Genomic DNA, 24,281 nt, shown 5'->3' with positions numbered 1-24,281 from the left:
GCCATGAAATTTTAGATCTCATGGAAGTTAAAGACCGCCTGACTTTTTAGAAGATAGATTGGCAAAGAGAATTCATTCTGGTCGGATAATTGGATTAAGCTGGGTTGGGCCTTTGCTTCTAGTCAAGATGTTACATATCAATTGTGTGTTTATATATATACACAGAGGAATCAAAACCTATTCGTTTGTAAAATGCAAATCCCAGAATATATTTTCCTCTAGCCAGCTAATTATTTTCTTCGATAGTGCTTAAATTCTTTGCTGAGGATCTATCAAAAACAATCTGCCTCACTACAGAAAAAAATATTTATAGGGGTATGTAAAATCTATTTACATTCTACCCCGCTCGAATTTCACTTGTTGTTGTAGTGCTTTACTAGACTGGCAACTAATCATCATGAGAATCTACGACCTGAGGTACATTATATTGATACTAATTAACATCTTCAAATCCACTTCTTCTGATTGGGATCCTTTCCACATATTATATTATGATCCTCATCAAATATTTAGTTTCATCGTGATCATTAATAAGATCTTTTTACTTATATTATTTTCACCTCTATAAGAATAATCCACATGACTAATTATTCTAATCCTCCTATCAGTATAGAAATACAATTTGGAACTTTCTCCAAGTCCTATAATATCTTATGTGTAGCCTCACTTCTACTCCCACAAGTGTTATTTTGGTATATTTTCGTCATTATTATTTTATTTTTTTCATCTTCGTTCGTTCGTTTGCTCAACTCAAGTTGCTTACGTACCTAGACTAATTCTATGGGGCACTACCTACATATACAACTTTCACTGGCACAAGTATTAACTTTTGTTACATTTTACAAGGGCTCAAGACAGAGGCGGATTCAGGATTTAGAGTCTGTGGGTGCCAAGCAGTGTTTTAAAAAACGTTTTCAAGGCGAGTTTCGGGGCGGACGCGTATCAAAAACACTCCGCGGCGCAAATTGAAGGCGTAGATCCATAGGGCGTAAGCCTCAAGCATAAAAATGTAAGTCTGGGGTAAAAATGTACGCCCTGGAAGTTAATTTTTAATCCATTTTTGCTTTAAATCATATTTTTTAAAATTATTAATGTAATGATATTTATATTTTATGGTATCATGTTTTTTCAGGTTGTAGTGATTTATTCTAAAATGTATAAATAAACTCGTACAGATCAAATGACATTATTATAAATAATTGTTTAGATAATCGTGTCTAAAATTGATAGGATAGATCTTTCATAACATTATGTTTTTGAGACAACTTTATTCATTTTTTGTTATTATTCTTAGACTTTTTATCTTTCTTCCATTAAAATATATAAACAATAATTAGCGCAAATATTAATTGAAGGTGAGAAGAACTAGTAAATGTAAAGATGAATGATAATTTTATCTTAAAGATTATTTTGGCCATTATCATTTTTTTGTGTTGTTAGTTGTTACCTTGCTCAAATAGTAATTATAATTTTTTTTCTATATTATTAATTATGAATAACTTTCTCAAATAATAATTATGATATTTTTTTTATATTATTGGTTATTTATTATGTGGATTTTACTGGGTATGTTGTTGTTGTTTATTTGTAAAATCATTGAAAGTTTTACTTTTACTTATTTTCTAAGTAATAAAATTATAAAACTGAAAATACATGAGAAGTATGCCCGTAAATCCATAGAAGGTTGTGGATGGAAATCAACACTAAGCGGTGTGAGGCTGAGCCGCTGCCGGATTGCTTGAGGGGTGAAGGGCGACGGGGACGGATTGAGGTGCTGAGTAGTGGGCAGTGAAAATTTTTTCTTGGAGAAAAATTTGAAGGAGGAGTTAGGGTTTGAAGAGAAAGAGAAAGAGAAAGAGAAAGAAGACAAAACTCTTTTTATGTTTAGTCAAATAAAAGAAAAGTGAAAGAGTTACTTAGTTGTTCACTTAGTCCTCTATTTTCTTTTAGTGGGCAACTAATATTTTTCCTCCACTTATATATGGCTATAAATAGCCTTTTTCTTCAATGTAAAGAAGATGAAGAGATACTACAATACACAACAAACTTTTAGCTGGTGATTTATTAATAAGTACTGAAATGGTAATTACTGATTCTAAGATCAGGGAAACTAAAGTAAGTGGGAGAATATTCTTTTATAGAGGACCTTTCAACATATATGATTCAATGTCTTTTTGAAATGAAGCTTAATACTAATAAATTTTCCTTTTGAAAGCTTAATCATTCTTTCATACCTGCGTGCAAGAGATAAAGAATTGGTCTCGTGTTTTGAATATTTTACAATTTCTTTTTAGTTATCCACATTATCCCCAAAAGTCAAAGCTTAATTCACTACTTTGGTGGCATATTTAGAATCTAGAGGGATTGGGCTTTAACATTATATAACATCCATCTTTAAAAGACGACTATATATATACTAATAAATTGATATCTTTAAGAAGAAACTGAAAAGCTTAAAAAGAATTAATGGAGTTTGATCTAAGGTACTCGATCTTGTTTATAATTAATATCCTCAAATCCATATTCATTTCTGATAATTGGGATCCTTTCCATATATTTGACAATCCCAGATACCCAACTTTCATGGAATTTATGATCAAGCTCTTCTTCCTTTTATTATTTTCATTCATTTTCTCCGTCATTCGTATAACAATTCACCATCCAATTATGACAATACGCATAAATTCAGGATATTTCAACAAATCCTTTTATATATTGTGCCTAGCCTTACTTCTACTCCCACAAATGTTATTTTGGTACATTTTCTTCATTATTATTACACTTTCTTCATGCTCTTCTTGGATTTTCAATACATGCACTAGCTTTCACGAATGGACTATGCATATCTTCTCTACAATTCCAGGATTTAGCATTTTCATCAATGGAGAGTTTGACAACAACAATAGTGTGAACGAACAAGATCAAAACCCCGAAATTCGAACAACTCCCCTACTTCCGTCTCCAGTGTAATTGTATTAGGCAAGCAGCCTTACTTTTCATATATGTGTTTGCTTCTGTAAAATAAGGTATGTTACCTACTATACAACATGTAAAAAATAATCTGATGATCTAAACCTCTTTCTGTAGATTTCGTATCGTGGTATACTCATATAGCTTCTCAACAATGTATGTATACATAAATAGATATTTGAGCTAGCAGATTTGCCATGTAGATTCATCGTTATAGTCACTTGTAATTTTGTTGTTGTTATTTTAAGCTTGTACTAATAATATGCACTATCTAGTAGGCAGTAGCTACTATAATACTTTACTAATTTCATTTCTCTCCTATTCTTTCTTGTTTATTTATTTTCTTGAAAAAACTCTGCGAAATTCAGAACTCCAAGTGCTTATAAAAAAGAATACATCTCTATTTATCGTTTGACTTCTAAGGTTCGTGGACAAAGTTACTCAGTACATAAAGTAAGAAGTAAAAATAAAATAATCAAAATACACAAGCAAAATCAGAATTGTCTTAGTGCCCAAAATGGCCCATCATATAATTGGCTAATTGGGCCTTAGAAAAACAATTGGACTTGAGAGACACCTTCAGGTTTTTCAAAGCCCATGGATCATAGTTTTCAATATTTGCACTACACCCCTGTACATTCCATAAATTCCAAAAATTCCCGGAAACTTCTCAATTTTGTTACGCTAACACTAGCGAGGATCGAAATCGGAAAACAACCACCCACCCACCAACTCCACCGTTATACCACCAATCAACCGCCTCTACAATGGAGGCGCAGAAGGCAAACCGGTTGAAACGTTTATTTGGAGAAGAAGAAGAAGATGAAGACGAACAACAAGAAGAAGAGAACTATTCAAACCACCACGAAGAAGAAGAACAAAGGCAACGGCAAGAGAGTAATCAATCATCACCATCATCAGCATCACAATCATCATCATCTACTTCTTCAGGCGCTGCCGGCGCCGCCGCATCGTCATCATCTTCATCGGGTTCTTCTTCGCGTTCTTCATCGTCTAATAGGAGTAGAAGTAGTAGTGGTGGTAGTGGAAGTGGAAGTGAAAGAGAAGCAGATGAGGATGATACGGGCGAAGTGATTTCTCATAGTAATAATGATTATAATAATATTAATAGTAGTGGGTATTATCAGAATGAAGAGGATGATGATGATTATAAGGACCTTTTTGGGTCTGATAATGAAGATTATGTTAAAACTCTTTCCAAGAGCCGTTTCCCAGTTCCTGGTAATTTGTTAATTTTGTCCTTTTTATGAACATTTTGCTGCAATGTTAAATTGGTTTGATAGATGAGTTTTTCTTTTGAAGTGTTTTTAAGGGTCAAAGTTTGGAACTTTTCAGTTATTTGAACACTTCATTTCTAGGTTTTGATCGCAACAGTTACAACATATCCCGTGTATCCCGTGTAATTTCATAAGTGATGGTTCGGAGAGGGTAGAGTGTAAGCGGCACTTACCTACTTTCTGGGGTAGGTTTTGAGCTTGTTTGGGATATTTTGGATTGGGTTTTTAGTTGGACTTAGAGATGAGTGTAATTTTGAAATGTTTTTGAGGGTTAAATTTTGGAACTTTGCAGGTTTTGACTGTTTGATTGATTTGAACACTTTGCTTCTAGGATTCCAGCTGATTTTTGGGCATTTAAACTTTCTTTTTGTTTGCTCTGATTGATGGGGTGTATATTTTAGATGAGTTTATCTTTTGAAGTGTTTTGAAGGGTTGAAGTTTGGGACTTTTCGGGTTTTTGATTCAATTGGTCTTATTTGAACACTTTTATTCTAGGTTTTGAGCTCAACAACAACAACATATCCAGTGTAATCGCACAAGTGTGGTTTGGGCAGTGTAGAGTGTACGCTGACCTTACATCTACCTTTGGGGCAGAGGGTAGGTTTTGAGTTTGTTTTGGGATATTTTGGATTGGGTTTTGGTTGGTCTGAGAGATGAGTGTAATTTTAAAATGTTTTTGAGGGTTAAATTTTGGAACTTTGCAGTTTTTGGCTCTGTTTGATTGATTTTTAATTTTCCCCCATATTTCCGTTATTGTTTCTAGTGTGGTTTGGAGTGTATTTGTTTCGTTTTAATTTTGCATTTCTGTCTGGGTTGGTTGTGGATGCTGAAAAACACCTGAATTCTTCTCCTTGTTTTTTGAACCTTTTTTCACAAAGAAACAGACTGGGGCAAGGAATTCTTTTTTAGAATCTTTAAGCCTCCAGTTTTTAATTGAGGAGCAGAAAAGTGAACACGGGGTTTTGTCAGCCCATGTTTTTCAATCCATGCATATCTTCTGTAGAAGAGACGAGCCCTAAGCTGATTCATTTGCATTTGGAATAATTTAGTTTTTGTTGATGAAACTGATTGTTTTTATTGCATAATTCTAATTGCAAAACAGAATACATTCCGACGGAATGGTAGTCCATTGTTGCTGCCAAGCATCGTTTGTTGTCGTGCTTCTGATTGATATGTGGTACTGAAGTAGCTTGCTAATGCTATTGCTATTGCTATAGTGATAGGTATCATCTAGTGAGTTTTTTTGGATTTGGTGATGTGCAGTTCATTGTCTTTAAATTCTTCAGTTTGGAGTCTCACAGAGAACTCAATCTGCTGTTTAAGAGAATTGGCATAGTGAAAAGCTATCAATGAGTTCTAGATATTCATGATTCTAAGCAGAAAGTGTCTTTGCTGTTCAAAACCATAAATTACTCAAATTGCCAACACGAGTCATGCTTGCTGTTTTATGAGAGATCTAAAGTAGAAGTATACAGGAATTTAACTAGCGTCTAGAAGGCCTTGACTTTGCTGCTTTGTGAAAATCTGCTTAATGTCCATATATAATCCACTTTAGTTAATATTCATGGAGATGTGCCTATATTGGCACTCTGTTGTATAAGTTAAAAACAATTGAATAATTAGTGATTGGTTTGGAACTGTGAAAGAAGGATGCCGATCTTAATTGTGTTATTAGAAACAGTGATTTAGCTCTTTGAGAAGCTACAACGGAAAGCCTATGGTTCCATATTCCTAGGAACTTTTTTCTAAAGAAAAGAAATTGTTCATACATAATCAACATTAGCATTAGTTTCAATTTCCACCATTTAGTTTAATATTTCATTAATCCGGTTTCTTGTTGTTGAAGCTCTTCTTTCTCATTTTCTTTTGCAGTTTTACCCCCTATACGTAACACTAACCACCAAACAAGGGGAGGATTTGGCCGGGGTCGCTGGCAAAATGATAGAGGAGCTGGCATCCTTCCGCGACCAGGACCTTATCCTCCAAGGCAGAACTATGGTTATGGTTCCAAGTTTTTCAATGGCCATCGTGATGAACGCTTTGTGTCTGAATTGAAGTTTGCAAAGAGCGAAGAAACATTGGCAAGAAAATGTATAGCTTTTCAAGAGGTAGATTCTTTCCCTGGTTTTCTCCTTTATGTTGCCAAACTACCCTAGCTAAGCACTTGGACTTCTGCTACCTGGGCTGATCGAATGCACAACTTTAACTTTAAATACGCTTTTGTTGGTGTACTGGGGTTTAACTATCGTGTCAAGTGGGTTTATCTGTTCTGTTTAAACAACAACAATTTCACCCGAATCTCAAATTAGTTGGGTCGGCTATGTGAGTCTTCCATATCCAGTCCTGCTCCATTTGGACTCCATTCTGATACTAAGTAGTTTCTCATTTAAACAAATTAAGCTTCTCTAGTACTAGAGGTCATTCATTCTCTATGTACTATATCCTTTTCTCCCCTTTTTTTAAATATAATTTTAATAATTCTCCTCTGAAGGGGCTCAACTCGTCCCTTGCTATAGCCTATAAAACACTACATTCTCCCGCAAAAACTTTGCTTCTTCGTCATGACATGTATGAACTGGAGTGGACTGCTCCTGATTGTAGAAGAATGGATTGTGGTGCTGTATGATCCCCCTCCCTTTTACATATCCTTTAAAAATTCAGACCTTCTTGGTCCCTCGACATTTTAATAACACCCACTCTATGTAAGACTGGTTTTTCTTCTAATTTGTTGTAACTAATTTATGGGATAAATAGCCATGTGAACTCGCGTGCTTCAGTCGAGTTGAAGGTGGAGATGTCTACTTTGATGACCGCAGCTTGGTAAGCATTATGTCTTTTTCTTTAATGACATCTCAATATTACAAACCCCAGAATGACCAATCATAATAGCACATTCCCTTTGTATTATCAGAGGCTATTCAAGCGTCTTATTACTGAAGATGTTGGGGCAGACCTGAATCAAGGTTTTGATACTTTTACTGAGAAGAAAGGTATATGCTAGAGGGATGAAGTATGAGAATATGAAACTTTTAGATGCTTGATGGTTAGGCTCAGAGTTCTTCTGTTTTCTATCTGCACCTGTGTGTATAATCTGACAGATATGTCTCTTTGGAAGATTTGGGTTCTCAAGGTTTTGGCGACTTATTGGCCAGTATCAGGAATAAAAATATACCACTTGATAGAATGCATTTCGTGGTAAGAAATTTTTGTTTTTTTAATTCGTTATCAGAACTCCATGTGTTTGGCAATTGATTTAACGGTGGTTTGCTTTTTCCTTTTCCTTGTGTCAGACTTATCGCAACAACCTCAATAAGGTAACTTTGAATCTCCTTTGACTGATACTTCCATAATGCAGCATGACCAATTTCGGAGTATCAAATATTGATTATGGAGAAGATCATTAAGCTGAAATATATTAATAGTTCATTTTTTCAGCAATAGCTGTTTTTTTTAACTGGCACAAATCAATGTTCATTTATATACCTCGTCATCTGGTGTCCTTGATGGCAAGATCCAGATATAATTGTCAGTTGACATGATACTTTAATCTGTTAACACTCATCTTGAGTGTACTTCTTGTCTGCAGATAATGGCTACTGCTTATCTCAGGAATGAACCTTGGGAAATGGGAGTGCACAAAAGAAAGGGGGTTGTGTATCTTGACGTACATAAACTGCCAGAACGGCCACAGAGTGTGCTGGACCGGAGAAGGTTCTTGAATGTTTCCTGAATTCTTGCTTTTAAGAAAAATTGTGCATACTTTTTGTGGATTATGTGAACCGTCTCAGAAGGTTTATAACTTTTATTTGGCTGAGTTTAGATTCTATAATAACTCTCCAGCCAAAAGAACTTTAAGGCTCTCTATAGTAAAGAGCTACTGATTTCTATATTCCTGATTAATGATGGAGATGGGATGCAATTTCTCTCCTTTTCTCCACCTTCCCATTTTGTTTTCCGTTTTGGTGGCTTAACTATGGAGTTGGGATCCCATGTGCATAAACTGTACACTCTATCACTTGCCTCTGTTGTTATTAATATTTGGGCGACATAGATTGCTAATTACAAAGTTCTTCAGTGTATTTCAGCACTATGGGTAACTTATAAACCATTTTATACTGTTTACGACAAAGATTCTATTAGAATAAATTGTTCTCTTTTTATTTAATTAAAAGAAATTAGTATAAAGGGGGGAAAGGAAAAGATATCAAATAATTCTAGTTGGTCACAAACTATTTATGATCAAAATAGCCACACAACTTAAACTTCGACAACATGAAAACATAATCTGCTTTTTTAGAAAAATTCTTTTTTATAAGAAAGTTTGTTTAAAAAGTATCTGTCAATATGTATTAGAAGTACTAATTTTTGCAGTATTAACAAAGTTGATTAGTCTAAATTTTATGCCCCTTTAATCTAGGTGTTACTGGGGATATTGTTTCGAGAGCCTTGCAACAGAAGATCCTAGGCGATCCGATGGAGAAGGGATACATCACGTTGATGCCAATGTTGAATATTGTGCTGTAGTTAAGACAAAATTAGGAGCCCATCGTGTTTTAATGGGGGCTGAAATGGACTGCTGTGATTCAACTGATGATGGGAGGAGGTTTTATGTAGAATTGAAGACTAGTCGCGAGGTATGCCTTCCTGCTGGATCTCTTCCCTCTTCATTCTTTTCTGATTTTTGACTTTTACACCTTATTTCTGTTATTTACAGCTGGAATATCATACTGAGGAAAAATACGAGAGGGAGAAATTGCTCAAGTTTTGGGTATTGACGATGGAAACACATCTTTCATGCTCTTTAGCAGATTCTTTCATGCATCTTATGCATATTTATGTGTGCTTTAAATGCCAAATCAATAGCACATTAACACAAGGATTAGTTTTTCTATGTTGCAAGCTATTCCAAGTGAAAACTAAATTATGCTTAAGAGATGTATGAGATAGGAGACAAATATCACACTCAAAAAAGAGAGAGATAGGAGACAAATAAATATTGAAAAGGGAAAAAAGAGGGGGAAGTGTGTATAGGATTGAAAGTATTATAGAGATTATTATACAAATTCTTTTCTTGAGTAGGCTTGTTCTTTTTGGATGAGCTGCGGAGTCAAGGTTTTTGTCCCTGTGAAAAAGCACTGTCAGCACTATGAGTTCTTTTTTTAAGTGAAAAAAGAAGAAAAAGAAACATAGGTTTGTGCTAGAAACTGAAACTATTGATAAATATGATAAATGAAGGCCTCCTTAGAGTTGTTGGAATCTCCAAATTCAAGTTTATATGTATGAATTTAGAGAAGTTCTGTCTAGACAAGGAAATTTAGTGAAGCTTTGCTTTCTGCTATCATGTAGTGGATTCCCAGTTTATCCTGTTTCATTGTGGATTTTATGAATATGACTTTGTGGGTTATACATACCTATTTGCATAAGAAATACTCCTTCCCATTTTAACTATCGACTTTGTTCTTTTCATGCCCATCAAGAAAAATAACAAATACAAGGTATAATTTACTAAGTTACCCCTATTTATTAGATTCCTTGAGTATTGAGCAGTATTAAAAAAGAACTACTCCTTCTGTCCCAATTTATGTGGCACACTTTCCCTTTTAGTCTGTCCCAAAAGGTATCACCTTCCTATAAGTAGGTACAAGTTAACTTTAAAATTTTTCTTTTACCCTAATGGAATGATTTATACACACAAGCGTCTAAGGTTTGATTTAGACCACAAAGTCTTTCTTTCTTGAACTTCATGTCTAGCCAATGGTGTCACATAAATTGGGACAGAGGGAGGTAGAGTTGGAAACAATTTTCTACTTTAGTCTTGAATACTGGGATGATCTTTTTAGCCAAAACGATAGTTAAAATGGGACTGAGAGAGTACTAATTTTTCTCTTGAGTCCAGAACAGTCTGAAACTTAATTAATTGTTTTTATCTTTGATCAATGCGAACTTGATTATTGATTTAACCTGATTCATACAATCACTAATCCTGAATCTAGTAAATTTACAGAACAGGGTTAGATATGGTGAGGATTGGAATCAATGTAATAATTTTAAAGTTGCACTTCATTTAGCAAAAGACAATATGAGACCCTTCATGGAAAAAAACACCATATGTGGCCACTTTCATTTTTGTGAAGCTGAAACTCATTGAATGTTCGGCATCTCAACGATAATGCTTCAGCATCTGCAGCATGATTGTTAGTTGATGTTTTGTACATGTTGGGGGTATGATCTGTAGCTGGCAGAGACAAAAAATCTGGGCACTGGTGACTAGTTGAAGGTGTGCTCATTCCCCGTGGGTTTTTGCAGATCCATGCTAATAAATGACACATTTGACTGGGAACTCAATTTAAAAAAACAAAAAAAAAACAGCTTTGGACCAAGCTTTCTGCTAGATTTATTGGGCAATTGCAACTTGGACGTTATTGACATGCTAACTACTTGTCGTGCATTGTTTCTGTAGTTGAAATTTGGGAAGATTATAAATTATTTATTTTCCTAATGGCTAATGTCCTTACCTAGGGAAAGGAGGATTTCGTATAATGGCTTATATTTTTTTTGCACCTCATATATTCCAAGTATTTCAACCCTCAGGGCTTAGTACAAGTGGCAAAAGTTGAGGGACTTGTGACTTAGGTCACAGGTTCGAGCCCTGCACCATGCTAACTGAACCTAGTATTTCTTAAGTTTTTATTTTCCCTTTCTACTTTGGTTATCAACTGTTTGTAGATTGTCGTTTGTTTGAAGCTTTTAGCTGTCTATTTACTTTGCTTATGTATATTCTCTTTGTTGCAGATCCAGTCATTTCTTGCTGGTGTACCTTATATTGTTGTTGGTTTTAGGTAAATTTTTATGCTGTAATCTTCCATCATTGCTTTTTCTTTTCCTTTTTAAAGGCTTGAGGGACAGATCTTTTTCTTTAATCTGTTATGCAACTTAGGGGCAAGGTCTACGTACATCCTATCCTCCCCAGACCTCACTTGTGGGATTACACTAATAGGCGGTTGTTGTTGTTGTTGTTATTCAATTTCACACAGTTTAAGGACATTACACTGGGTAGGTGTTCAACAATAATGAGAATGTTGCTTTTGTCAACAAAAAAAATGGGATTGTTGAAAACATTAAAAGATCTTTCTTTGTATTTTTTGTATAAAAAGAGAACTGTGGAAAATTTGATATATGCCAGGGGATGACTAGTTTGAGTCATATAGACATCTTCTACTTAACTTTGGCTCCATCTTTGTATTTAGCAATGACATTTTTTACTTATCAAATAAAAGAGATGTTCAGTAATCTTCTTCATGATCTTTTATTGCTAGTGTGTTCTTACAGTACTGACTGGTTACAACCCAAGTTACATTTGTACAATTATTTTTTGAAAAGTGCAGCAAGGTTAACTGTATGAATCTGTAATTGTGTTATACTGTAGGGATGATACTGGTCGTCTTGTCCGAACAGAAAGATTGAGAACTAAAGATATTACACACCGAGTAAAAATGAAAAATTACTGGCAGGTAATTGATCTCTTTGTTTTGAGATGCATAAATGCCTATACTTCTGTCTGATTTATTTGGTCTCTCATAGGAGGGTGCTTCGTGGAGCAGCCTAGATCTTTATAAACTTCTTTGAGAGCTCTTACATAATCAATGTGAGAAGATGGTATAACCCAATAGTGAAAGTTAAGAATGGTTTTGTGCATAACATTAAAGCTTCAGTTAGTTGACAGGAGCCTAATTGTTGATATTGCATACTATTGATTGAGGAAAAAAAAAGAGATGTTAATAGCAAATACTTCTATCGGGGAGTGTAGGGGGTCATCCCCTTACCTCTACAGAGCACTATCTGCTTCGTAATGGAAATCAAGCAGTTTCTTATCATTGAGTGGAAAAGTGTTTCTTCTCACGTATGAGGCTTGCACATGATAGGCATTTGTGGGAATTCGTCTTTTCTTAATTTATCTGCCTCGTAGAAAAGTTGGTAATTAAGCTCCAGTTCTCATGTCTCCTGGATGTTGGTGTGGTAGGGTGGAGTGTGCTTAGCATTTGCAGATGAAGTCTTGTGCTGGCTCTACGGGACAGTGAAAGAAAGTAAGGACACTAGTGAAACTTTTTTTGTGTCTCGTCATTTTCTCCTTCTCATGTTAGGAGGAAAGAAATAGAAATTTGACACGCTTTCAGATCTCTGATGCTTAGTATGAACGATATTGTGATTTCAGATGAAGACTACGTATTGCAGTTTACGCCACATTCTGCACGTCTGGAGCTTCTTCAAGCTCAATCCTGCCCTGATGCAATAACAGACCATGTTCAACAGTTATAAATTATAATACCTATTTTGGATGATCAAATTCTTCATAAAGAGTTTTCAGGTGGGTAACACCATAGCATAACGCTGTTCGATGAAGAGTAAATTTTTTTTGATGCTGCAAGAAACTACACCCCCGTTATGTTGTTTACATCGAGTCTTATGGAAGTTAAGTTGTAAGGGGCAGTGTAAAAGTTATAACTGAAATGTTTACAAAAATTGGAATTCTCAATTTTGTTCTTTGAACTGTGTATTCCTGAAGGAAGTCATCATCCTTTCTGGTTGCCTCTTGCAGTAGTTACATTCAATATATACTGAAAGTATAGATTTTTTTTCCAACGGAAAAGGATCAAAGATGTCTTTAAACCATGTGGCATTGAATAAAAATGTGTTTAATTAATAGTTTGGTCTAAAATTACTGTTACTGTCAATAGTTTTTGTTTAATTTCACACAGTTTACAGATAATTTTAACCTTTTCCCCTTTTTTCAAGATCAAAGTAAAGTTGATATAAAGAGCGAAGAAATCTTCATAGTTGGTCTAATGTGGTAATATGAAAAAAAAATCATTTATACTTTTGTTAGTAGACTACAAGAAAGAGAAGTACCCTCTTTTGAGCAGAGGGTTCATAGGAAATAATCTCCTACTCCACATGGATAACCTCTACTTATATTTTATTTCAGACTTTATTTGTGAAATTACATTAGATATGTCTTTGTTGAGAAAGGAAAGTATTGATTCTTTTATTTTTAAAAAAGATTGTATCATTGATTTTATAATCCTTTATTAATAATAGTCATGTAATTAGTCCATAATAAGTACTACGAGACGAGCCTTACCCACTTAATTGAGTATACCACTCGTTAAAATTAGTCTAAAATATAGTTTTAGCCACTTAATTATCTTTTTAATTTATTTGTTCATTCCAAATTCACCTACTCTCTCTCCTCCCATGTTTGTCGCTCAATTCTCTTCTCTTTCTCCTTTCACATATCTTCTTTAATCAAAGTTCATTGATGGCTAAAGAATCATTTCTTTCCAATTTTGTGATGAAAAAACTTCAAATTTTTCTATGGTTGTTAATTACTGTCTATATCTCGAGTCAAAGTAGGAACACAACACGTTGTAGTTTTGGGGGAAATTTAGTGAAAATTGACTCAAGTCATTCAAATATCAGTGGTAGTAAAGTTGTATGACTTAATAAAGTAGGAAATTGACTTGGGTCAACAACAACAATGCATTATTCATCACACTTTATTATGTATATAAATATGGAGTACAAGTTCCTTGCTATATATCCAATGGAGTACCAACAATTGCTAATAGTTTTCTGCTTCTATTCACTTTTTATAATTTTTGTTGAGCAATCTCAGCTTACTTATGCTGGGAAACATCTCTGTACCCGCGATGAAGCTTTTTATTTGCTTCAATTTAAGCAAGGACTCTCAATTGTTGATCCAAATCTTTATATTGACTGTGATGCCCGAGCAAGGACTTTGTCCTGGAATGTTACAGGAGATTGTTGTGAATGGGATGGTGTTACTTGCAATGGATTTACGGGTCATGTCATCGGACTCGATCTTTCTTGCAGCTTACTTAGCGGAACCATCCATGCTAACAATAGCCTCAAAAAACTTGGTCATCTCCAAAGACTCAACCTTGCCTTCAACGAGTTGAAAGACTTTCCACTTGGAAATAGTATTAGTGAACTCAGTAGTTTGACGCATCTCAATCTTTCGGGTAACGGATTTGATGAAGGGGAGATGATCCCACCAGGATTATCCAACTTGTCTAAGTTGATTTCACTTGACCTCTCCTTGAATTACTTCCAACCAAGTAAGTTACCTAAGAATTTTCCTTCTTCCCTTAGGATTTTAAGTCTTGAAGACACCAACATGTTTGGGAACATAAGTGAGTCTCAGCTTTTTCATCTACCAAACTTGCAAGTGCTGAGATTGAGAGGGAGTTCTTTATTAACAGGCACTTTGCCTAATTTCAATTGGAGTTTCAGTCAAAGTATTTTAGAGTTGGACTTCTACAAAACTGGTATTTTTGGGAAGTTACCTCATTCAATTGGCAACCTCCATTGTCTTTGGTATTTAGATCTCTCTGACAACCAGTTATCCGGCTCGATTCCAGAATCCATTGGCAACCTCACAGCAATCAAAGAGTTGAGACTTTCACATAACTTCTTCACTGGTAATGTTCTCTCAACTATCTCAAAATTAAACAAACTTGTTGATTTACAACTCTCTGACAACCAGTTATCCGGTTCGATTCCAGAATCCTTTGGCAATCTCACTAGAATTACAAGTTTGGATCTTTCAGTTAACAGCTTCACCGGGAATGTTCCCTCAACTATCGGAAAGCTAAAAAAACTTCACTCCTTATCTCTCTCTTCCAATAATTTTGAAGGCACGATTCCAGACATCTTTGCCAACTTTTCAGAGCTCTCTCTTTTAGATTTTGACACTAACAATTTCACTGGCCCATTCCTCTATTCAATTGCAACCTTGACACGCCTTGAGAGTTTAGATTTGCAAAACAATTCACTAACTGGTCCACTTCCCTCTAATATAAGCGGACTTCAAGAGCTAATATATCTTGATTTGTCCTCCAATTATTTCACTGGCCCATTCCCCTATTCAATTGCAACCTTGACACGCCTTGAGAGCTTATATTTGCAAAACAATTTACTAACTGGTCCATTTCCCTCTAATATAAGCGGACTTCAAGAGCTACAAGATCTTGATTTGTCCTCCAACAATTTCGCTGGCCCATTCCCCTATTTAATTGCAACCTTGACACGCCTTAAGAGCTTAGAGTTGCAAAACAATTTACTAACTGGTCCACTTCCCTCTAATATAAGCGAACTTCAAGAGCTAAGATATCTTGATTTGTCCTCCAACAATTTCACTGGCCCATTCCCCTATTCAATTGAAACCTTGACACACCTTGAGAGCTTAGATTTGCAAAACAATTCACTAACTGGTCCACTTCCCTCTAATATAAGCGGACTTCAAGCGCTACAACAACTTCATTTGTCCTCCAATTATTTCTCTGGCGCAACACCCTCTTGGTTATTCTGTCTTCCATCCTTGTTTTTTTTTTCTGTCCAAGCAAATCAATTAACGAAATTGCCAAATGAGCTCAAGAGCAATTCCACTGTAGTCATGGTCATTGATCTTTCAAACAACGAGTTGCATGGCGAAATTCCTGATTGGATTTTATCCATGAACATGACTAGCCTGAATCTCTCTCATAACTCCCTCACAGGCTTTGAAAAACAAATATGGCGCACAAAGCACCTGTCCTACCTTAATTTGGAGAATAATTTTCTTCAAGGGCCTTTGCATCTATCCATTTGTGACGTGATCACCCTTCAAGTCCTCATTTTGGCTCAGAACAATTTCAGTGGTTCAATCCCAGGATGTTTGGGTAATTCCAGTAGCCCCATTTCTATTTTAGACTTGCGAATGAACAATTTTCATGGAGAGATACCAAGATTCTTAACTACAGGGTTACGATATCTTGGTTTATATGACAATCAATTGGGGGGACAAGTCCCGCGATCCTTGGTTAACTGTACAGGCTTGGTAGGTCTTGATTTGGGGAATAACAACATAAATGACACGTTCCCCATATGGCTGGAGAAACTTCCAAACCTACAAGTTCTGATTCTGAAATCAAATCTCTTTCACGGCCCAATTGGTAATTTGGAGTCCAAGTTTCCATTTCCTGTGTTACGGATCTTTGACCTTTCCTTCAATGGGTTCACTGGAACTTTGCCATCTAATCTTTTCAAAAGTTTTAGAGGTATGATGAATGTGGAAGAAAGAAAGAGAGAAAGTCGTCGAGATAGTAGTAACACTGACATAGGTTACCTTTACCACGTTAGTTTGGTGATAAAAGGTAATGCGTTTGATATGAAAATCACATCAATTATGACGAGTGTTGATTTATCAAGCAACAGGTTTGAAGGAGATATTCCTAATTCCATTGGAAGTCTGAGATCACTTGTGTTACTCAACCTGTCTCACAACAACTTCCGTGGTCATATTCCTGCAGAAATTGCAAAGTTGCAGCAGCTCGAAGCATTAGATCTCTCATGGAACAGACTCAATGGAGATATTCCAGGTCTATTGTCGAGTTTGACATTTCTTGAGGTCTTAAACCTTTCCTACAATCATCTGGCTGGGCGCATTCCTCTTGGGAAACAGTTCAATACATTTCCAAATGATTCGTATTGTGGAAATCCTGATTTATGTGGATTTCCACTATCAAAGGAATGTGGAAACAATAATGTGTCACCACTTGAACAAGATGATGATGATGATGATGATGATTCATTTTTTGCGAGCGGGTTCACATGGGAAGCTGTGGTTATAGGTTATGGTTGTGGTATGACCTTTGGATTGTTCATGGGAGGCCTCATGTTCCTATTGGATAAACCAAAATGGTTTGTGAATTTTGCTGAAGATATTGCTCAACAAATTGCTGCTAAGAAGCGAACAAGGCAAAAGAAGAGACGTCAAAGACGTGGTTTAAGAATGAATTAGCAATATACCAGGTATGCATCAAAACTTTTTTGTTTTGAATCAGGAACAAAACTACTGTTGTTGGATAAGTATATAATGTCAATGGTTTACTTTTTCCTAAATATTCAAAAACTCAATTTGTGTGTGCAGAGGTTGCTGGAGAGTTGGACAAGTTTATTAGCAATGGATGCATCTGTTACAGTTGATTTCTATAGTTTTTGTGACAAATAATAAATAAGCAACCTCTATACTCTGATTGGAAGGTTGTCTCATAATGGATCGTATTATATTGTATTGTGTTGTATCGTTAGTTCGGCAATATGAATCCTCTATTAACTATATCTATCTCGCTCTATTTGGGACCATTTTATTCTTCATATTAAGCTAATGTACGTAAGAGTGGCAATTTCAGCCCATTTAAGTATAAGGAAAAACTACACAAAATGGACCAAATTATGAAACTACTTACCACCCATACCCCACCCCTAAATAATTTCTTTCGGTACTCATTTGGTCAAACTAATTACCCCTTGTACTCCCTTTAGTCTAGGCCCAATTCGCGTTTATGATATCATCACAGTATATATATATATATATATACACAATATCAATAGCCATTTTTTCCTTCTTCATTTGACACTATATATATATATATATATATATATATATATATATATATATATATATATATATATATATATATATATACACACATAAGAATCTCATTTGTTTGTTACTTGTAAGTCCAATTGAAGATGTCACAAAGCCAGGCCCAATTGAAGATGACACAAACATCAGAACCTCATGAGCCCAACCACCACATACAAGAAATTCATGGTCTACTATTAAATGAATTTAAATTTTATATGTAATATCTATGCTACCTCCCACTAGCATAGATATCGAATAGTTCTGTCAACAAAACCCGAATAGATGAAAAAGATATATATTACCTAATATGCCACTAGAATTTGAACGTGAATCTTTTCAGTATCAAGTGACCCTTTCTAAAAGACTAAATTATTATATCGAGTGAATTTTAACAAGATATATTCATAAATATGACCTGTAACTTGGCATTAACTGACAACTATGACTTCTAACTTTACTAGTGCATAAGTAGGCACTTTAACTATCCAAAACTTGAACAAATACACGCATTCATCCTACATGACAAACTGTGTCCTACATGGCGTCCTACGTTTATTATGCCACATATGACACGTGTATCTACTTGTTCAATTTTATACAAGTTTAAGTGTCTACTTGTGCATAGACAAAGTTGGAGGGCATAGATATCAGTTGAAGCCGAGTTAAAGGACATATCTATGTATTATGTCAATAGAAAGGTGTCATTTTCGTTTAAGACAGAGCATTGTAAGATACAATGGATACAAGTATTATTTGAATGGTTGAACCCATCGGTGGCCCCCTAAAGTTGGCATCAATTTTCACTTTCACACCTCAACTATGTTTTGTTCATTTTAGACACCTCATGTCATTTCCCATTTTGTCATTTTGACACATTTTTGCAAATCAGCTAAAATTACAAAATATGTGTAATTCACTCGCGGGTGACGTGGTATAGTGATTAATAAAAGGAGGAGGTTGAACCCATCGGTGGTCCCCTAAAATTGGCATCAACTTTCACTTAGACACCTCAACTAGGTTTTGTTGACACATTTTTGCAAATCAGCTAAAATTATAAAATATGTATAATCCACTTGCGGGTGACGTGGTATGCTCATTAATAAAAAGAGGACACGCCAGTTTGGTTCACAAAAAAAATTATAAGAAGAAGAAAGAAAAACTATTTAAACTTATTTTTAAAAAATATTTCAGTAATAAAAAAAATATTTTCTAGAAAATTCATCTGAACTCCTCCTTACCGGAAAAAATGGAGTTTCACCGGATAAAATTATGAGATTAGATCTGATTTTTCTCCAATGACTTTTTATATTTATTTTTAGAGTTAATAATTTTAATTTTAGATAAAATGTGTTTTGGTGGAAGAGAGGAAGGAAGAGATAAAGAGAGAGACAACAATGGTGGATCTCCATCTTTTCTGTCGGGCAGAGAAGCTTACTTTGTTCACTAATTATGACGGTTCACCAGGGCTTGGCGAGTTGTAGATTTGATTTGGAGTAGTACTTATCGATAGTAATTTTTCGGTGAAGTTTGTTCGTGTTTTATTCTTTTACATTCTTATAAGAAATTTTAAAATCAGTGCAGTGATTTTTTTTTATTCAAAATCAGAGCATTGCTATGTTTTTACAAGATTTTTCCAAATTAATGTGGTGGTCATTTGATGAATGGTGGTGAAAGAAGAAAGATGGAAGAAGGAGAAAGGAAAAAAAATATTTTCACAAAAAAATGTTTTTTCACGCGCTCAAAATGAGTGCAATACAAGCACTCTGCCAATTCAACAAAAAGTATCAAAATGACACAGCGGAGCATGATATGAGGTGTCTAAAATGAACAAAGTCTAATTAAGATATCTAAGTAGAAGTTGGTGCCAATTTTAGGAGGCAACGGATGAATTTAGCCTATTTGAATTTATATACTTACTAATAGCTAAAAGAATATATCATTTCCGCCAATTCCATGCTCTTATCTAATCTTCAGCCTTGTCATTTTTATTTTTATATTATAAATGAAGACAATAGAGAGTCACATCAACAGAAAGAAATATATATACTTCACCAATTGGTTTCTTTTTCAACCAAAAAAAGCAAACAATGAATTGTTTTTTTCTTGTATAGAAGTGATAAACATAGTAGTATTAGCCTTATTCACGTAGTTTCAACTTATTTTCTTTATATCTATTACCATATGATGTTATTATTACTATTCATTCTCTATATGCTTTGTACTGTTTTTCGTTTTCCTTTATTGTTGTATTTCCTCGTTCATTAATCATTATAACTATTTTAATTTGATGCACTTGACTCGAGAATTTTTTTAAAATAATTTATCTATTTTCATAAGATAAAAATAAGATCTACATATACTCTACTCGTCGCCGATCCTACTTGTAAATTATAGTAGAAGAATAGAAGTGATAGAACATGAATCTTGGAACACATATCCCCTTAGAGGCCATTAGGAGACAATAGAATGAGAAAGGGGTGGTAAGGACAGTGATAATATGTGTCATGGCCCATGTAAGAAAGTGAGCTGATCTTGAAAAGGAAATGTAGAGTTGATGAATGATCAACAATTTTAATCAAAGTCTATCCCATTTGCACAATCATACAAGATGTGGAAACTTCATCTTTGGATAATTTTCTGTGTCATTATATATCTACATGTGTGTGTGAGGATTTTAATTTTTTATATTTATTCATTTTTTGGGTTCAAAAATTTATTCTCCAGTAAAGTAGACAAAAAAAAAATAGAGTGGCATAAGTATTTTTTTTCGTTTCAATTCATGTCATGATGTTTAATTCAACACAAATTTTTTGATAAAATAATTTTTTAAAAAATTTATGATTTAAAATAAGTCATAGATATTTATGTGGTTATATTTCATCTCAAAGGTAAGATGAACGTTGTAAAGTTAAATTGTTATCAAATAGAAAATTTAATATGTCTTTTTTAGGGGACTGACTAAAAAAAAGGGTGTACCATAGATTAAGACACGGAAGGAGTACCAATAAGTAGAAGTGTTCATGGTTCGGTTTAGATCGGTTATTGATTAAAATCAAAACCAAACAAATTTAGTTTGTTTTTAAATTTCTAAAACCAAATCAAATCAAACCAAATCAAAAAAATAACCGTCGGCTTAGTTCGATTTTTTTGATTTTTTCGGTTTGAAAGTAGTAAGTTTGTTGAGGGCATACACATCTTGACACCTAGTACATGAACAATCCACCTAAAAGCTAATCTGAATTCAATTAAGCAATACTAGAGTTATTATTACACGAACAAAGTGATTTAGTTAAGCAATACTAAAGTCATTATACACCAAAGATCAAAATATCAAATCTTTATAGCAAAAAAAAAATTATAAACTATATATATAATTTCTCGGTTCGATTTGATTATTTTTTTGGTTTTTTTAGTAAAATCAAAACTAAACCAAATAGTATCGATTTTCAAATTTAAAAACATAACCAAATATGAATTTTTTTATCGGTTTGCTTCAGATTAGGGCTCAGATTGCTTTTTTAACCATAATCATGAACAACAATTAGGTTATTTCATAAATCAATTCCACCAGTTTCTTATTACTAAGGAATCGTTTGATAGAGTGTATTAGCAAAAATAATGCATGTATTAGATTCTATGTATTAGTAATACCTTATTTAGTACACTTTTTTTATGTTATGTATAATTAATGCTTGCATTGGTTATACACTCTATCATTTGTTAAGAAATGTATTATTAATATCATGTATTTTTAAGTATTAGTAATGCAAGGGAAGCGTGGTATACGAACACACCACCACCATGCATGTATATAATAATTGACATATATGTATGATTTGAGTCAAATATAGGCAGCTAATTGAACTAACATTCTTTTGATAAGTATGGATCATAACCTTTGGAATATGTCTTTTCAAGCTTTGAATAAATGAATTTGCCCTTTAATTGAATCCCCTCCATTGATAGGGACGTACTTGTCCTATTTTCTTTGACAACTAAGTTTATAATGATTATATTACAATTCGAGCCGTGTAGGGCCTCATTCAGAAAAAATGTGAATTTTTATATATTCAGGATTTGAATTCGAGATCTTTGATTAAGGAACGAATAGTTATATTCACTGCACCACATTCTTTGATGGTATTATGTCTCATTATCAAGCAAATATCAGACATTTGCGTTCATTTTGTGTTGGTCTATAATTTTTCTCCCTCTTTATGAATTACAAGTTTATTCACAAGATTTGTTTCGCAACTTTAAAGAACTTATGCCCTATTAACATAAATTCAGTTGCTAAAAATAAAATTTTTAAACAAATCAATACATTTGGAGGATAAAATTAAAACCAAATCGTTTAAAGGACAAAAGTGTAATTTTACTCTATTGCCTCCAATCATTTTTTGACTTTTCCTTCTCTAACTAAAATTATGGTGGCCATCAGTGAAATTAGCCCATATGAAATACAACCTTCAGCTGGGAATCAATTTGTGAACAATCAAATTTAATTCATTTAAAAGTTAAATCGATTATGTATTTTAGATTGATTCGTAAGGAAATTTGTTAAAATATTTATATAAATAAATTGTTTTTTTTTATATGCTAAATATAATCTTAATAATAAAAAAATATTTAGTAATAAATTTTAAGAAAATAGATATAAAAATTAAACTTTTTAATTTTAATTAACTAAACATGTTAATGACCCGCATATTTTTATTTAATCAATCATTTTAAGCGATCAAAATTCAGCCAACTCATCTTTTCGTTTTCGACACTCCTTAATCTCAAGTATAACCATTAAAATATCGAAGATGTCATATTATATACGAAAAAGGGTTAAAAAGGTTCTTCGTTCAGAGTTTGGAACAAAAATATTCTTTTCGTCAATATAGTTCAAACATGTTTTTAAAATTTTAATCCAGAAATACCTTTATTATTACTATGATCTTATATATATGACATATTTAAAGTATCTTATTCTTGTTTTTTAAACAACTTTAACTATTAAAAATGTAAGAAGTAATTTTTTTTGTTCTTAATCTCATCTCATCAATTAAAAAATAATAATGTAGCCTTTTAACAGATAATATATGTCATATATATAAGATCATAGTAAACTCATCATTAATTTTTATTAGATAACGATAAAGAACAATTATAATAAAATAAAAAATATTTTTATTTTTTTTCGAATTGAAGTACGATAAATATTTGCTAATAAAAAAATATTATTAGAAAAATAATGTATTTAAAAAGAAAATAAATAATATATTTATTTTTAAAAAAAAGTATTTTTAATCTAAGGATAAGGACATTTTTGAACCAAATTATAAATGAATATAATTTTAAAATATTTTTTTACCATTTCATGTATTATATATATTGATGGATTTTATATTAGTGGTAGGGGGTGATCATAGCTTCCTAGGTATCATCAATAGATTGGCTACATTAATTCAAAATTCAAATCAAAATATAATCTAGGAATGAAGACAAACTTATACAACTATTTATATGTTGGTTGCAATGGAAGTAAAGTAGCTAGCACCCTTCAAATTTATGACCCTTCAATTATCTATCTTTCAAATATATTGAATACATTGTAACATGTTAGTTGTCAGCACCGGAGGAGTCGTTTGATGTGAGTGATAAAAATAAATAATTTTAAGATAAAAAATAGTTTAGGAATAAAATTTTGGTGTCTTATTTGATTGTGACATAAGTTATTCCACCATTTATATCATAGTGATGGAATAAATTATCTCATATATATGGTGGGATAAGTTATCCTAGGATAGCAAAATCTCAGAATAATTAATGTGGGATAACTTGTTTCAAAGAAAATAGAAAGAAAGAAAAAGGTGTCCAAGTTGTGTTTCGTGTCAATTTATGTAATGGTATTTAATTAAATATAAAATCTAATAGAAAATAAAAACAAAATTATGATATAAAATAGGCTATAAATATTTATGTGACTCTGAATTATTCTATTAAAAGCAAAATAAAACATTTTAAAATTAATTATTACTAAATAAGAAATATATCATTTTTTAAAAAAAAACTAAACTAAAAAGGAAATAATATCACACAAAATTATGATCTAAAATAGGCTATAAATATTTATGTGATTCTAAATTATTTTATTAAAAGAAAAATAAAATATTTTAAAATTAAACTACAACTAAGTAAAAATATCTCATTTAAAAAAAAAAACTGAAAAGGAAATAATATCACGTAACATATGGAATACTTCTCTTTCTTTCCTATCCTAAACTAACAATAATTTATTTTTCTTTTAAATTTAGTTGTTCTTTTGAAGATCTCCTGAATCTAGTGTGCTTTGGTAATACAATAGGAAAATTTTGCACTCCATTTTGATTTATTTGTTTGAATTTGATTTGATATGAAATTAAAAAAAATAAAGAAAAAAGATTGAATTACATGGTCTTCACTAAAATATGTAAAATATAATAAAATATTTTTTAATTTTGTGATCTTAACATTTCAAATGAAAAGTAATAGTA

The 24,281-nt window shown here is 33.1% G+C and overlaps 2 protein-coding genes across 4 annotated transcripts; both read left to right on the top strand.

Moving 5' to 3' along the window:
* Positions 1-3,603: 3,603 nt before the first annotated feature.
* LOC129889771 (NAD-capped RNA hydrolase DXO1) lies at positions 3,604-12,856 on the top strand. Of its 2 annotated transcripts, XM_055965214.1 has the most exons (13): positions 3,605-4,212; positions 6,141-6,376; positions 7,023-7,088; positions 7,180-7,258; positions 7,384-7,463; positions 7,559-7,582; positions 7,855-7,979; positions 8,686-8,902; positions 8,983-9,036; positions 11,061-11,107; positions 11,695-11,779; positions 12,289-12,352; positions 12,481-12,856. In XM_055965214.1, the coding sequence occupies exons 1-13, from the start codon at positions 3,738-3,740 to the stop codon at positions 12,582-12,584; spliced, it is 1,656 nt and encodes a 551-aa protein (XP_055821189.1). In that variant the 5' UTR covers positions 3,605-3,737; the 3' UTR covers positions 12,585-12,856. The 2 variants fall into 2 exon arrangements, with proteins under 2 accessions (XP_055821190.1, XP_055821189.1); XM_055965215.1 differs by lacking the exons at positions 12,289-12,352; positions 12,481-12,856 and adding an exon at positions 11,850-12,268 and having other exon boundaries at positions 3,604-4,212.
* A 753-nt stretch (positions 12,857-13,609) lies between these two features.
* On the top strand, positions 13,610-17,445 carry LOC129889770 (receptor-like protein 9DC3). Of its 2 annotated transcripts, XM_055965213.1 has the most exons (3): positions 13,610-14,767; positions 14,852-17,138; positions 17,257-17,445. In XM_055965213.1, exons 1-2 carry the CDS (start codon positions 13,804-13,806, stop codon positions 17,125-17,127), a joined length of 3,240 nt encoding a protein of 1,079 aa, XP_055821188.1. In that variant the 5' UTR covers positions 13,610-13,803; the 3' UTR covers positions 17,128-17,138; positions 17,257-17,445. The 2 variants fall into 2 exon arrangements, with proteins under 2 accessions (XP_055821188.1, XP_055821187.1); XM_055965212.1 differs by having other exon boundaries at positions 13,610-17,138.
* The last annotated feature ends 6,836 nt before the right edge of the window (positions 17,446-24,281 follow it).

This window comes from Solanum dulcamara, chromosome 5, assembly GCF_947179165.1.
Source record: "Solanum dulcamara chromosome 5, daSolDulc1.2, whole genome shotgun sequence".
In the NCBI taxonomy this organism is placed as follows: Eukaryota; Viridiplantae; Streptophyta; class Magnoliopsida; order Solanales; family Solanaceae; genus Solanum; species Solanum dulcamara.
Note: the sequence above shows the minus strand (reverse complement) of the source record. Positions and strands in the feature narration are given on the sequence as shown.

Coding starts and splice junctions, on each gene's coding strand:
- LOC129889771 (XM_055965214.1), top strand. CDS start 3,738: ATGGAGGCGCAGAAGGCAAACCGGTTGAAACGTTTATTTGGAGAAGAA. Junction 7,980..8,685: donor AGTGTGCTGGACCGGAGAAG/GTTCTTGAATGT, acceptor CCTTTAATCTAG/GTGTTACTGGGGATATTGTT. Junction 11,108..11,694: donor TATATTGTTGTTGGTTTTAG/GTAAATTTTTAT, acceptor GTTATACTGTAG/GGATGATACTGGTCGTCTTG.
- LOC129889770 (XM_055965212.1), top strand. CDS start 13,804: ATGCATTATTCATCACACTTTATTATGTATATAAATATGGAGTACAAG.